The 15,270-nt window shown below is 49.4% G+C and overlaps 1 protein-coding gene across 6 annotated transcripts in view; it reads right to left on the bottom strand.

The window, feature by feature from the left end:
- LOC106749893 overlaps nt 1-15,270 on the bottom strand; it is an 80,359-nt gene that overhangs the window by 2,598 nt on the left and 62,491 nt on the right. For 3 of the 6 annotated variants that reach the window (XM_014629812.1, XM_014629839.1, XM_014629857.1), the window contains 8 exons: nt 9,864-10,173; nt 7,327-7,682; nt 5,334-6,569; nt 4,886-5,057; nt 4,472-4,630; nt 2,500-3,764; nt 1,463-1,882; nt 703-831 (listed from right to left, as the gene is read on the bottom strand). In XM_014629812.1, the coding sequence (XP_014485298.1) occupies nt 703-831; nt 1,463-1,882; nt 2,500-3,764; nt 4,472-4,630; nt 4,886-5,057; nt 5,334-6,569; nt 7,327-7,682; nt 9,864-10,118 (3,992 nt within the window). In that variant the 5' untranslated portion in view covers nt 10,119-10,173. Of the gene's footprint in view, nt 1-702; nt 832-1,462; nt 1,883-2,499; nt 3,765-4,471; nt 4,631-4,885; nt 5,058-5,333; nt 6,570-7,326; nt 7,683-9,863; nt 10,174-13,658; nt 13,860-15,270 lie in introns of all 6 variants that reach the window. The other 3 variants (XM_014629821.1, XM_014629830.1, XM_014629846.1) reach the window with 3 other exon arrangements.

The following is a 15,270-nucleotide window of genomic DNA, read 5'->3' as shown; positions in this document are numbered from 1 at the left end:
ACACTAGTGGAATCGTAAGAAGAAGTATCGTTTGCTGTGTTTTTTTTTTCACTTCTATTTATCTGGTCAGTCAAAAAGTTCGGGCTCGGGTCTCCGACGGTAAACCAGCCGCCTTCTACGAGCGTGGAACAACTTTTAGAGATGCGTGAATGCTACACGCAAAAAAAACTAAGATCCTGCAACTGAATTGGAATCAGATAAAAACTCAGCGACAAGAAGTATTTCTGTTACCGCGACCGAGCATATTAATGCATAAACATAATATGACCATTCAGCTGCATTGAAAGTCGATTGTTATAACTGAAGGCACAATTGTCAGTTACACCAACGGAACTGTTTTTTTCCGTGCATACGTTGGCGAGGGATCATAGGTCGACGATGATTGTTTGATCGATGAACAATTTGTTCCCATTGAATGCGGAAGAGTCGAGTTCGAAAATCGAACCGAACTTGCTGACTGGACTGGAGAGAGACCGATGACGAGGTTCAAGGGAGAACCGTCGGTAGAGTTCGCTTCGGCACACAGGATATATCCGACGTCATCGACCACGTTCGAATCCACGATAACCCACGGACTGTTCAAGCATTACGCTTACGTTCATCGACTATTATCGCTGTTATTATTTCGGCAGACATTCTCAGGGGGTGGGGGAATCGTAACCTCAAGCGGAAGTCAAGGGTGTCAGATTGTATCGAACGTACCTAGAGCGTAGGGGCTTGCTCTTGCCGCCGGCTTGCCTGGAATGCGGTCTCGTGTTCGGTTGCGATAGCTCGCTGTCGCTGCTCGCCAAGGAAGATCTCGCTGCCACGGCCCCGTGAGCAAAATCTTTCCTATTAGGTAACGCGCCTGGATTATTCGCCATTAGCGGTTTCGTCTCGCAATCGCGGACTGTTGTATGCGGGTAGCCTCAACATGGCACCGAGCACGTGAGTGAAAGTGAATTCAGAGACTCTCCGGAATGACGCCTCGCACGTACGGACGTATCTGTGTACGTACGTAGTGCGCGGCGCCGGAGAGACCTTTACCCTATCTTGAACCCTTTTGCATAGCCTACATATCTCGACGTGTCCGCTCTCCGTTTTCTTTTCAATCAAGCGTCGCTTTATAGCGAGTGCAAATGCAGATGAACTACAAACGTGCCCGCGGAAACCGATTATTTACTCTGCTTTATCACTGATAGAGACGGATTTTACATAATATATTTCTCAATCTATTATATTTCCTTCCGCTAATACTCATTGTAAGTATAAGAATATCTCACGTCGTGAAGAAAATGTTTATTCAGAAGAATGAAAGAATATGAGAAACGTAAAGAAAAAAATTAATAAATATGAAAAATTTGCAATTTAAAGTGGAAATTGTTTAAAATTTCTTTTAAAATTTAACGTTTAAAAGTAACTTTAGAGAAGTTATGACTCTTGTAACACGGGGGAAAATCGCAAATTTAGCAGTTACGCTCACCTGTAATTATCGGACCTAGGCGTGGAGCTCAGATTCGCGGCTTTGCTGGTGTTCGCATCTACGAAGACAGGTGAGCTCTTGGGGATGTCGCAGACCACCTTGGGATGCACCGTGGTCTGCTTGTATTCCAGGTGCGACGACGACTCCGGCGCCCAGTCGTAGTACTTTGGCCGATAATCTTTGTACTCCCTCTGCTGCGGCTGCTGCTGCTGTTGCTGCTGCTGATGATGATGCTGATGTTGCCTCGAGTCCGCGCTCGGGGCTCTTTTGCGCAGGTACTCGTCGCTGCTTACGCTGCTCTTCCGTATGGTGGTCAGTTTCGCCGGTGGCACCGACGTTGGTGACGATGCGGATGACGAAGGCGCGCCATCAGGATCCGCGCGAGATAACTGCGAGTTGTCCCACACGGTGGGCAAGCTGCTGCAATTACGACAAGTCGTCGATAACAAATTGCCTGCGATCTCGAGGATAATTTGCGCTTACAATAGAACAAATTGTCAAAAAAAAAAAAAATAACGATTCTTTCGAAAACGAGTTCCAATTATTAGGAAAAATAATAAAAAAATAAAAACCTTCATTCTAATATCCCCCAAACATACATTTTAATTCGCAAACAAATTGACGTGGCTTCTCCGAGCGAAAATTTCAACTTGTTCAAGCAAAAGGAAAGATTTCGAAATATTTTACAGACGTGCTCAATCGATCACAAGCATCGTTTTACGAACGTATCCTTTCACTTCAACTGACTTTTAAGTCCTCATATTTCACATTTACAAGAATTTAAGATATTGAGATTTGCTCCCAGGCAGAACAAATTTCTAAAATAATTCTGAAAGATATTTATAAAAAATAGAACATTTTTTAGAGGTCCTTAAGGTATCTTTTAGACGTTAGTTCTGCCTGGGTAACACGGTTAGCAAAGGAATGCGAGGTGCTGAAAGCCCGACGAATCGTAGGACGCGCTACCGACAACCCGTTGAGAGTATACACGACCGTTCGCGGTAACATCCGCGCGAGAATAAATCCGCGGAGCTTACCTCAGGTTCTCGTCCATGCTGTACAAGCGAAGCTGCTGCCTGATGTTCGCCTTCTCCCTGGCTCGTTTCCGCTGGAACTCCTCCTCCACTTTACGCATCGCCTCCAGCTCGCCCTTCCTCTGCCTCTCCTTGGCTTCGGCCTCGCGCGATAGCTTCTCCGCTAATCTGCGCCGCTCGATCTGCCTCACGGTGCTCTGGAACGTGAACCTGCGACCCTTCGAGTTGCTCTTCAACGGCAGCTTCACCTCCGGCGCGATCTCCTTGTCGTCCTGCAGGTTCTGCTGGCCGCCGTTGGGCGGCGAGCTGCTTCGCTGCTTCATCTCCGTGGAGATGTTCTCGCACGACTTGGAGAATTTGTTGCTCATCTTGCCGTCGCTCGCGAACGGCTTGTCCTTCAGCACGGTCGAATCTTTGGAGTACTTGTTCGTCCTGTCCGCGTCCTTGCCGGCTTTCCTGAACTCGTCCACGCCGTTCTTGCGATACTTCGGCCCGCAATTGCTGCCGGAGTTCTTCTCGTTGTCCCCGTTGCTCCTGCAGTTCAAGCTCTGCGACTGGTACTGCGAGTCGTTGGACTCGGGAAGATACATCACGTGCCCACCGGAGGCCAGATACGAGAAGGAAGGCGGCTTCATTATCACGGGGAAGTCACTGCGATCCTCCAGGTCCACCTCCAAGTCCTCGTCGTCGTCGTCTTCGTCGTCGAAGCTGGGCTTCCAGCCGGGCGGAGAGGATCGCGTGGCGTCCGTGATCTGAGTGTGCTGCAACGACGTCGGGGCGCTCGTCGACAACAGCCAATTGTCGTCGAGGACGTCGCGCGTGCGTTTCCTCTCGAGGTCGAGCGGCCCGAGCCCCAGGGCGCCCGACACCGACCTCTTCAGCTTTTGCAGCGAGTTGAACGTCGAGCCTTCCTTACCCTTCACGTCGGGGTTGTACAGGTACATACGGTTGTCGTCGCGCGGCAACGACAGCGAGAACACGTGCGCCCTGGGTGGGAATTTCACCGGAGTCGGCATGGGTGGCGGTGAATCCACCCCGGCGTCGCTGCTCGACTCTTCACCCAGGTCCTGCTGTGGAGTCCACGTCGGCCTCGTCGCCGGTGTCTTCAGTCGGTTGGTGGTGCTGACGTCCAGGGAGTCGTCATTGGCCGCTCCGGCGTCACCGGATATCCCGGAGTCGCCCGACTTGTCGTGCGAGCTTCGCGGACCGAGAGCGATCAGCGGCGGAGGTGGCCTCGACAGGCGTTCGATGCGCTCCTCGAACATCACCTGGCAGCAAACGTGCTTCTTACCACGTTGAGCGCCGTGGTGGTCGCCGGCGACCACTGTGATATATTACCGTGTCTCATCAAGTTAAGTATAAGTTACAATCTCCTCTCCCGTTCTTCTTATTTCTTTTTTGTCTTTGTCCTATACAGTTTTACATAGTTTCTAACAGATGTCGTAAATATCACATGTAAAAGCACATTGTTGTATAAACACATTTTATTATTATTTCATTACCAACAGGTTATGCATAACGTCGAATACATTTTCTGGCCATGTTGATTTCTTTCATGACACTCGACTGGAATTTAAATGTTCCACAATGCATGCGGTCTTATAATATATTTTACACGTTTTCTGTATTAATTTAATTATTTTACTTATGAAATCTATCGGCCACGTCTGTTTCAATCTACGATAAACCAATATTGCAAACTAAAAAGTTTTTTTTACTCCTACAAATAAAAATGTATTATTATTTTGGATGTAAATAATTACATATGGATGTTATACATCGTATCAAAAGGAAATAAATTTTTGTAAATAAATAAATAAGTGCATCTGAAACGGTTGGTTGTACTGCGCGAGTGTCCTAACGCGACCGATACGTTCTTCGATTTCACTCGCTAGCTACTCGCTATTCACTCAGTGACCATTCTTGTTCCGTGTCTGTATATTTGTTATTAAAAAAACACTCCTCGCACACTCACCGGAATTTCCTCGCTCGCTGTGCTCATGGTGGGACCAGGCGCCTCCAGCGCCGACAGCAATCTCCACGCGGCCGACGGTGAAAATCGTGGTATCTCCAGTTGCTTCTTCGGCAGCGTAGGTCGCAATTTCAACGAGATGTCCTCCATGCCGCTTTTCCCCTGAAAAGTCACGAGTGGTTCCCTCCAGCAAAACTCCAGTCAGGATTTTGCCCGCGTTCTCCCTCTTCCTTTCATCTTCGAGTGAGTCGCACATTCAAGCGACGATATTTTCATTATCGCATCGAGCGAATTTTTCCATTCGTTTTGAATGCAACATCACTCCGGCAAATTGAGAGAAAACTGAATATTTAATTTTTCTTTATCTTTGTCATCATTGCGAATAACAGGGAAACGCAAGGGAAACGCATTACTCACGTCGTCCGTGTAATCGAGCCCGCACTCGCTCGACCCGTTGACTTCTCTGGCCTGCAACCTGGTCTGAATCTGCTCCATCTGCTGGTCCACGCAGTTTCGCGGCTCGTTCGACAGCGCGTCGTCCATACCGAAGTAGAAGGTCCTCGGGGCGGACTTCTCCGGCGACGGTAATCTGCGGGGACGATCGGGAGCGACATCTCAGACTCTGACACGGTGATTAGCGAGCGAGCGCGCTAATTACTCATCCTCTTATCGCCGTCGCGACGCGCCGTCGTCGGGCGGAAGGGTAATCGCTTACGCCGCGACGCGTATCCACGGTCATTGATAAGGCAAAATAATTAACGGAATCGCGCATCCGCCTCTCGCACGCGCTCTCGCACGCACGCACGCTCGCGAGCGAGAGATAACAAATCGATCCGCGAGCAGACGAAGGGGAGCGACTACTTACACGTGCCAATTTTTCTCGCGCGCTTCCTTGGCTTCTGCCTTCCTCGCGAGCTTCTCTTTGGATTTCGCGTCCCTCTTCTCCGTCCCGGGAACTGGTTCGGGCCACCTCCTCTCGTCCGGCGCGCCATCAGTATTCCTAGCGTCGCTCTTCCGCCATCTACGATCTGAACTCTCCTTTTCTCTCTCTTTGGCCTCCGTGCGCTCGGGCGTGCTCTCCCTACCGGAACCTTGGCCGCGAGGATCCGCGGAGGATACTCGGCCGCAGGCCTTGATCGCCGGGCTCTCCGACCTGCTTCTTCCCGGATCCGCGGTCTGCTCGTACTTCCGAGTCTTCGCCACGCTCTTCGCCCGCTGGTAATCCTCCATCAGCTCCCGCCGCTCCTTCTCCGACGGGAGGGACCTCTCGACCGTCGGCCGTCCCGCCGGCTCCAGCCGATCCTTGACGCCTTTTCGCCCAACTTCCCGGCTGGTCGGCGACTCCTCGAACGTCGTCGATTTCTCGACCAGTCGTCTCTTGCCGCCCGAGCCCGCCTCCGCTTGCCTCTCCTCCAGGTAATCCTTGTCGATCCTCGCGTTCCCCTTGTCGTAGGCGGCCACCTTCGTCTCGGATCGAGCGCAACGCTCGATCAGCCGCCTCTCTTCGACGATCCTGTCCTCGATCATCACGCGCTGCCCCTCGGTCGATCCCTCCTCGTTCCTCGCCGAGCGCTTCTCCGGCCTCTTCGACTCCTCGACCTTCGGCTCCTTGCCGCATCGATCGGCGTCACTGGCGCGCTCCAGGGAGGCGACCTTCGCCGAGTCCACGGACGACCTCCCGCCGCAGTTGAGCTTGTTGCGCACCTTCCGGGCGACCTGCATCAGCTCCGCCTGGAACTCCGGGCTGCTCATGCTCCGCTGCAGCGTGTTCTTCCCGTCGAGAAGCCGCGTGCGTCTCTGCTCTTCTCGACACCATCGCTCCTGCTGGTGATGGCCGCTCTGCTGATGACCGCGCCAGGCGAGCCTGTTCTCCTTGTTGCCGGCGCCGTTGCGTGGGTCTTCGCCACCCCGCCACCGCCGATCGTGTTCCGGGCCGTTGAGGTTCTCGCAGTTCGCCTGCACGTTCGCTTGCGAGGACGACGTGGAGAGCCAGTTGACCTGCGCCCTCTTCGTCTCCGCGCGCGTCTTGAAGAGCCGCGACCGCCTCGGCGGCTGGGGCTGGACCTCCTCTTCGGCGCGGCAGCCGGCTGGCCGATCCTGACTGGATTCCATGTGTCGGTCAGGTGAGATTCTCACGTCGGGACGCGGCACCCCGCGCGTCGGTCGACCGGGGGAATCGATACGGAAGTGGAATATCCGGTGTTTTGCGGAGGGGAACATCGGTATCGGGGTAAAATGGGTAGGTGAATGCCGCGTTCACCGTGGGTCAATGCAAAATTAAGATGTACAAAAGAGTGCGTCGGGGCATGAAGGTTAGTCACAAAGTTCAGTTCGATTTTTGAGCTCGACCTTTGAGAAATAGAAATAATCAATGGAGATAGGAATAAATAGATTAATGATGTAAAGGCGGAAAAAAAGTGATTAACTGAATAAAAAATGTAAAATTATTCGTACATCATAATAAAAGTCGCATAAGTGAACACATAAAATATGAGCGGAACAAATAGCGGAACGCTCTCTTAGCCGGTATACGTAGACTAAAATTAAACTAAATTAAAATTAATGTTAATTTTCGACGTCGAATTTAAATTAAATGTTTACCTTTTAAAATTAAATTTAAACTAAATTAAAATTTTTTTTAATTTTTAAAACAGAATGTAAATTAAATTAAAATTAAATTAAAATTAAATTAAAATTCCGACCAGATACGAAATTCCAAGTTTCTGTTTCTTGTTGCACAGTGTTGTATGATTATTGTTCAATGAAAATCGAACCGGAATTTGTGACTGACCTAATCACTTTCGACGTCTCGATAAGCGCGGACGGTCATCATTTGCTAACGTCGGTGACTCCCTTACCTGTAGGAATCCGGAGAGGAACCGTCCACGAGGCCGTTCGACGGCGGCGCCGGCGCCTTGTACTTTTTCTTGCCCTTGTATCGGCTCTCTCGCTCCCTAGAGTCCCTCTCAGGATAATGCCCGCTTCCGCAGTGCCGGTGCTCCATCGCGTGCTGTTTCCCATTGCAACGTGCCTCTCGTTCCATAGGCGAGTACCGCAGATCAGGCTCGCTGCCGAACCTTTTGAGTTCCTGCATCTCGTTCTCCATGCAGCACGACTCGTTCCGGTGGTGGCAGCAACGGTGTTGCTCGAGCCTGCGGCCGCGCGACGCGCCAATGTTCGACGCCGAGGTGCTGCGACTGCGGAATATTCCCTGCTGACAGGCGAAAGGACACGCTCTGAGGATAATCGAGTGCTCCATGGGAACGGACGCCGCGTCTCGGGGATCTCGATAACGCGGCGTTCTCACCTCGCAACCGGCGAGGCCTGTATCGCAATGAATTCTCCGCGATCGGAAACGAAATGTGGAGTAAACTGTTTCGTCAAACTTGCTGTCGTGTTTAATTGTATGCATTCGGTATGCAGTCTCTTTACAACCTGAAATTGTGATCCTATTTTAAACTTTTAATTCTACAATACAGTAGGAACTAAGATAGCAAAACAAATTGAACGATATAATTTACTTCTACTTTCACCATTCTGAGATGTCTGGAATTTTCGTTTCCGCTGTTTTTTTTCTTTTTTTTTTATCAAAATAGATCATTTTGAATACTTATATGAATTTAATAATCAAAATATCGGGAACTTCTGAGCAGTATTAAAATTAAATAAAATTAATAACTTCAAGATAGAATTATAATTATAGAAATTAAATCTGTAGAATTAAAAGTTTAAGCGAGAAGTTAACAAGTACAGTAAACTTAAATATCTCCATAATTGCGTCTGGCAAGTCCGATGTCGTCCGCAATTAATATCCCGTAACCAGAAATAAAATCTACAGCAACTTATTTTATCACATCTTTTGTTACATTTAATATATGAATCTTTCCTCGGCGTTTTGAAGAACCTCTTGAACTCGACGTCTTGAAAAAATCCTTTTGAGTATTTTCGCGACTGTCTGCACCTCGAACGTTTCACGATATAGGAGAGATGCGAGCAAGAGCCAGGAAATATTTACAACTAACTCTCTCACAATAAAAATTCATCAGCGAACGCGCAGTGTATTAATCAGAACAAAGCAATGCGCGCGTAACGGGTTAAAGACATTTCTTTTTCTCCGGGTTGTTACGTAAAGCCGGTAAAATGGATGAAGTGTGTTACATTTATTCCTACATTGTTGATTTGCAAAGTGTGCGCACGATTTCCTGCCGACGCTCATAATAAATGCTGCACAGAGCACGGGATGCCATGACAAAGCGGGCGGATGGGAAACCGACGTCTTTGTGCGACCAGGTGCACAAAGCGCTCAATGAAGGCCGCGTGATACATTTCACGAATTTGCGGTAAAAAGTTCTCCTACGGAATACTCTCTTAACCGGGTTACTACGTAACGCATTGGCGTCCGGCCAAAAGACACGCGCGAATTCCGTATGGGCGCCGCATTACCCGCGCTAGAATTGCAAACGACGGAAGACGCGACTCTTCCGTGCTCGTAGAAGGAGGTCTTTTCCGGGCACGAAATAAGAATATCGAACCGGGACAGATCGAGAGACGCAAGTAGATAACATCAACAATTATTCTGAGACTCTTAGATTTCCAGCCATGAGAAGAATACCTGAGTTCGATATTTTAACGCTCTTAAGAATAGTTGGCGCCTACTTAGATGGCCTATAGACCAATGAAAACCTACTTTGACGATACTGACACTATATCACCTTCTCCCTTGAACCTTCAATTCTACAGATTTTATTTTATTGCTGCCTCGAACAATCTATTTTGGCGCTCGGAAACGATTGGAGATCGGAAACGAAAAACGAGAGCGGAAATTTATGACATCATCGGGATCAGAATAGGAGTCAATTGTATTATTATTAGAATAGAAATTGAGTTTACTTTACTATCTTAGTTCCTATGGTGTTACAGAATTACAAGTTTAACATAAGACCAGAATTTCGACTCGGGTAAACAGGTCGACGGAAGTCAATGCAGATCGATCATTGCGAGAAAATTATTTTCCACCGCTTGCAAAAAAGTTAATATTTTTTAATACACCAAGCGTTATCGGTCACAATTTTTTGGAAGCTTCGTAATATTGATGCTAATATTACCCCTTCCCTCTTAAAATTTCGTTATCGAATCGTCGTCTTACGCGGTTCTTCGCCCGTCCCGAATCGCATCGCAAAACTCCGTCGTTGCCGGCGTGATCACCGCCGACGTCAGCGGCGCCGGTAACACCGAGGGTCATTAATCGAGAGGATTCGCGCCGAGCCGCGCGCGCGAAAATTTCCGCGCGTTTCGCCCGCGGACGCAGGCAAGTGCGCGGCGAAACGAGCGGCGCTCGCTCTCGGCACGCCACGTCATCAGCGCGACTCGAAAAGCCGCCGCCGCGAATCCTTACCTTATTAAGGTCGTGCGGAAGCGTGAGGGCCGGCGGCCTGCGGCCGCTTATGGTTCCCCCGTTGTGAATGATGCTTCCATTATTGGTGGCGCGCAGCCGCTGATTGGGCGGCTCCGGCAGGACCTTGTGTCCCGGCTGCTGAGGATGATGCCTGGCCAGCTCCCGGGGGAACGACTGCGTCCACCCGCGTCCAATCTCATGCGACGGCCCATTGGACGCGCAATATTGATGGGAGCTGCTGCTGTTGTTGCCCATTTCTATGCCTACCTGGCGTCTCTATGGTGTGCACGATTCGCCATTCATCTTGCATCTGGAAGGGATCAGAAAAGGGGGGACCAATTATCTAACGTGTTCGCCTGAGACCGCGGGTCCGAGGATACTCGACGAGATCTAATTGGATCCGGCAGGCAGCCTTGAACGCGCGACCAGAGAGTCGCGATTTTTTGGAAGACGATCGCGTCAAGTGCAAGCGCCGAGCGATCCGTCGGAATCGGCTTGAACGGCATTGTCGGCGGAGGGGAATAAAATGTAAAAAAAGAATGCGAATTAATACGACGATCGCGCGAGTGAATGACGCGAAAGAGTGTCGCTTACGTGCAGAACAGGTTGGACAGACTGTAAAGAAGAAAAAAAAAAGGAACGCACGGCCAAACACAGACACATACGTAGACTCGACGCTTATATAATGTTGGAGACGCCGAGCTTAAATGCTTAACAGAATGATCGGGGTGAATAGAGAGCCAATTAAGACGGTCAATCTGCAAACCTGTTCTAATTCCCCTTAAATCGCCCGTATCAAAAATACTCCCGCATATTAATTTACCGGTGCTTTTGCATGAGACGATTAAGGGGCTATAATTAAACGTTAATGCGAAGGATCAATTTGCAAACACGTCGCAGCCCGCCTTAAATCCCACCCCGATAAGATTACCTTTGCATAATAACTCGCGGTCGCATTAGCTCTCGATACATGTAATTAATATTTTCCCCGCGAACGGCAGGATTTATGGGCCGGCGCCCATTCACGATCGACTCATTAATGGAAAATTATTCGGCTGCGAATGTATAATTCTAAAAAACCGCGCACGGCTCTTCTCGCTCGCTCCTGCGGCCGGTGTCATAATCAAAGGTGCTGCTGCTCCACGTGGGCATCGGCGTGTTTTAATTCGCGACCCGACACGCATCGAGTCACTCTCGTGGAAAGCACAATTATTCCGCACCCACACGCGAACACGTTACTACGGCACGGCCGAAGCGAGTATTAACGCGAACGTTTCAATCACGAGGCGCTTTAGCGAATTACGCTCGTTGAAAGAGGGAGAGAGAAAAAAATATACCGTTGCCCAATAACTTTCCAACGCTTTGTGCCGAGCGAAGGACGGCGGTCCGCGAGGCCATTGATAAACTACGTAGAGGGACCTACGAGCCTCCGAGGAGCAGAGGGATGGAAAAAGAGTAGGGTAAACGTACGCGCGCTGGCCGAACGATCCGGGCAGGCCGGTTATCTTACAGTTAGACGTGGCTTAACCTCGTGTCAGTCGTGTCAGGACGCGGCGAGAGGGAGAAGGGGAGAGAGAGGGAGAGAGAAGAGGAACGGTTCGGGATGCGTCTTTCTAAAGTAAGTTCTTCCCCATTCACCGGTACAGGAGCAGGTGCCCAACCTGCACACGCGACCCGTCGATCGAGCGACCGGTAGTACCGCTAACCCGGGATGAGTAAGAGCGGTGCGAAAAGCGCCGAAGAAAAGCCGGGACGCCAAGTCGTTAAGGTAAACGACGCAAAACGAGTAAGGCGGCTCTTATTAATGCATCTAGCATTCAACGGTATAGAAGCGATAGCGTGGAAAACTGGTTTCCCTGAGCACATCTACCTATTCCCTCCTCTTTCTCTCTCTCTCTCTCTCTCTCTCTAGCTCTAGCTCTTTCGGTCTTTCTCCTGATTGAAAATAAAGCATCGCGAGCGAATTGTCGCGCTCGCGCGGATTTAGTATTCGCGAAAAATTCAGATTGAAATATTGCGCTCGCAGTCGCCTCCGAGAGGCGGATCGCGTTCTCCCGATGCCGATGTCGAGGTGCTCTCGCAACACACGGAAAAAACAATATATAAAGATTTGCAAATGTGCATTCGGGCAGTATTTATCAAAAGAAGGGAGGAAGTCGAATTAAAATCGCTAAGCAATTCGTTGTTTCTTCCTTCGAGTAAAAAGTGATCCTGCGAAAACATTTTTTAAACGAAACGTTACATTTTAATAATTACTTTACCGTTGCAATTAAAAGCGTTGTATGTGTTACCGGCATTATCAGCAGCTACACGTTGCAATATCCACTTGAGAAAAATTGGGTAAACACTTATTACACGGAAAAAAAAAAAACAATTTCGTTGGTATAATTGAGATACTCTCGACGCACATAAGCACATCACGCGTGTCTATTTGCGTACGGAGCGTACACAGAGGCTCAAACTTCAACGCAGGAACGTTTCACTTCCGCACGCGCGGCGGTGAAACGGGAACCGGATTGATCGATATCGCGCCGGATCAGCGGGATGAAAAAGCGTCGAGAGTGTTTCTCACAGTTTCACCTGCGACGGTGTGCTTTTGAAATTCACGCGGTTCGCGCGAGCGAGCACGAGTCAAACGGAGCCGCCGCCTGACGCCGGTGGTCTCGCCGACACGACGTCGCGCCGATTTTCTTTTCCCCGTCGGGGGCGAGTGAATCGAGCGATCGCGAGGGAGAAGTCTGGCGATCACACCTGGCGATATCTCGCCGGCTCGCTCGCTCGTCGTCATCGTCGACGGCTCTCGCCGGTGGAATCGCGCGATTGTCGTGCCGCGGCGAGAGAGGCTTCTCCGGGGCACAAAGTGGCAAGTGATGCATGACGGATGGCGGCGGTTATGATAACTCGAGCGTAGGGAGACCATGGGGAGACGAAGCAGGGGAGAAGGGAGTAACAGCAGCAGGAGGAGGAAGAGAAGGAGGAGGTTGAAGAAGGAGGAGCGCAGGGGGGCGACGAAGCGCGAAGGGACCACGGAGAGAACGCGGAGAAGGCAGCAGGAGGAGGAAGAGGTGGAGAAGGGCAGAGCGGGAGGGAGGAGGACGTTTGCCCCCTCGCGATGATCATCGCCGAGAGTCATCGAACTTGGAAGGATAGGAAGAACGATTCTCCGTCTGCCGTCTCTCGTTCGCGATAGCTCGCTCACTCACTCGCTCTCGCCTAGGATGTAGGATAGAGAATAGAGGCAGCCCCGGCTATCGAGGAACTCGAATCGGACCCGGGCTGTATTCCCGGGCGATATACATACGCCCACGTGTCGCGATTGTCGGCACAAATCATGCGCTTCCTGCTGCAACGCGTGTCTCGGCAAAAATGCCGCTTGCGCGCGCGTGCAAGCCGACAATCCGATCCGATCGGATCGCGCGACGTGCTGGGTGGTTCCTTTCGTTCTTTCTTTCTTTCTTTCTCTCTCTTCTTTTCGCGGTCCATTTATTTATGACGCCAGGCACAACGGGAGAGACGATGCGTCTCTCTTTGCGCGCGCGATTTATGCCAAGCCGGGATTTGTCGAGCGAGCGAAGCATCGGCGAGAACATCGTCAAGTTCTCTCCTCTCCTCTCCTCTCTCTCTCTCTTTTTTTTCTCGCGAAACGGAACCGCGCTCTCTCGCGACCTCTCATTAGAGATTGGCTCCGCATTCGCTCGTCCTGTCGTTACGGAAGTATCATTCGCCGCATGCTGCGCATTTGGATCGAGTATTCAAGTAATCGAGACGTAAGACGGATAAAGCCTGGGAGCTCACCGGATCGGGAGCGATGCCGTAGGTCGTTATTATATATCGCTGGCTCTCTCTCTCTCTCTCTCTGTCTCTCTCGCAAGATGAGGGAGCGCGTGTCTCCTCTTCCGACAGCAATGTTCCACCCTGCCCGCGTCACAAGTCTGTCCTTCCTCGCGATGGCTCGCCTCGCGCAACCGCGCATTCCAGCTACCGACCAGAGGACATCTGATCCCAATAATCCGATCAAAATATACAGAGAGATGCGATTCTTTTTATTAAAAAAAAAAAGTAAATAAAGTTATTTTCATTATTATATTTAATATAAAATAAAATGAAGCGAAATAGGAGCGGTCGCGTGTGTTTGAGTGACTATTTGAGAAATGCATTTCAAAGCTAGGTAGAAATCTCTCGGGCTCGATCGGGACAGCGATACAGGCGCTTGTTCCGTCATCGGCAGCAACGTTCCACCCTGTATAATCGCGTGGCCGGTCTTCCGACAGGAACGTCCTACCTTGTAGAACCGCGGCGGCTCTCGCGGACGCTCGTAAAGAACAAAATGCCAATCCAATTTCCCGGAAGGTCTCACTCAGGCAAGTCTCTCTCTCTTTCTCTCCGTCTTCCTCTCGATCGGTTAAGGAGCCCGCTCTTCCTCCGCTCGGGGATCTCGCGGGGAGACATTCCGCCACGCGAGAACGCCCGCTGGAATTTAACCGTTGCGCCCTCGGGCTCGGGAGGGACAACCGGTACCGGCTGAAGAGCACAGTGTGCGAAACAACGAGAGTTTATTCCGGTAATAAAAGCCGGTCGAAATGTCCGAAACGCGTCACCCGTGTCATCCTACGTACTTGATTGACGAGCATGACGAGTTCCGTTGAGTGTACGCTACGTCAAAAATGCGTCGATCGTCGCGAATAGATGAACAGGGGAGACTGAGTCTAGTTGGTTTTGCGTTTCGTTTGTGCGTTTATTAAGAGGGAAACGGTAGAAAAGGTATTCCGAAATAACGATAAAAATTACAACAATAAAAATAATAATAATCATAATCATAACCTAAATATTCGGCATTCTCGTATCACGTAGCCAAATATTACAATATATTGATTCTTACTCTGCGTTCCGTTATGTCAAATCATACAACGTTGAATATTGATTATCCGATACAGTTCATATTCTGCACATTAACCGGAATATTCGCATAATTTCATTATTTTGTAATTTATTATGTATTATTATTTTTATTTTATTTTATTCATTTTCTTTAAGGAAAAGGGAAGGCAAAGTATTGATAACAGCTGTAAAGCTGATGCTGCACTTCTTGACGATACAACTAACATACATTTGTTATCCGCATGTCGATTGTGAGTTTAGTAATCGTGTTGTATATCTAATAAAACAACTATTATTGTTATTATCATTATTATTGTATTTATCGAGTAGAAAAAGAACGTATAATATCAAGAGTGACATATTGACAGTAAATAAAAATTTCAAGACATATCTGAAATGTTTCTTTCACAGCGTATTTTCCGCAACGCCTTAGGAGGAAAATTTTGCGACTTATTTTCTACTCCGTTTCCGTTGTAATGAATACACCGACAAAAAACGCACGGCCGACTTGACCCGCTCTCCCCTATAT

Source organism: Dinoponera quadriceps, unplaced genomic scaffold (assembly GCF_001313825.1).
Source record: "Dinoponera quadriceps isolate SergipeBrazil2010 unplaced genomic scaffold, ASM131382v1 scaffold37, whole genome shotgun sequence".
In the NCBI taxonomy this organism is placed as follows: Eukaryota; Metazoa; Arthropoda; class Insecta; order Hymenoptera; family Formicidae; genus Dinoponera; species Dinoponera quadriceps.
This window is presented reverse-complemented; position numbering and strand designations above follow the sequence as displayed.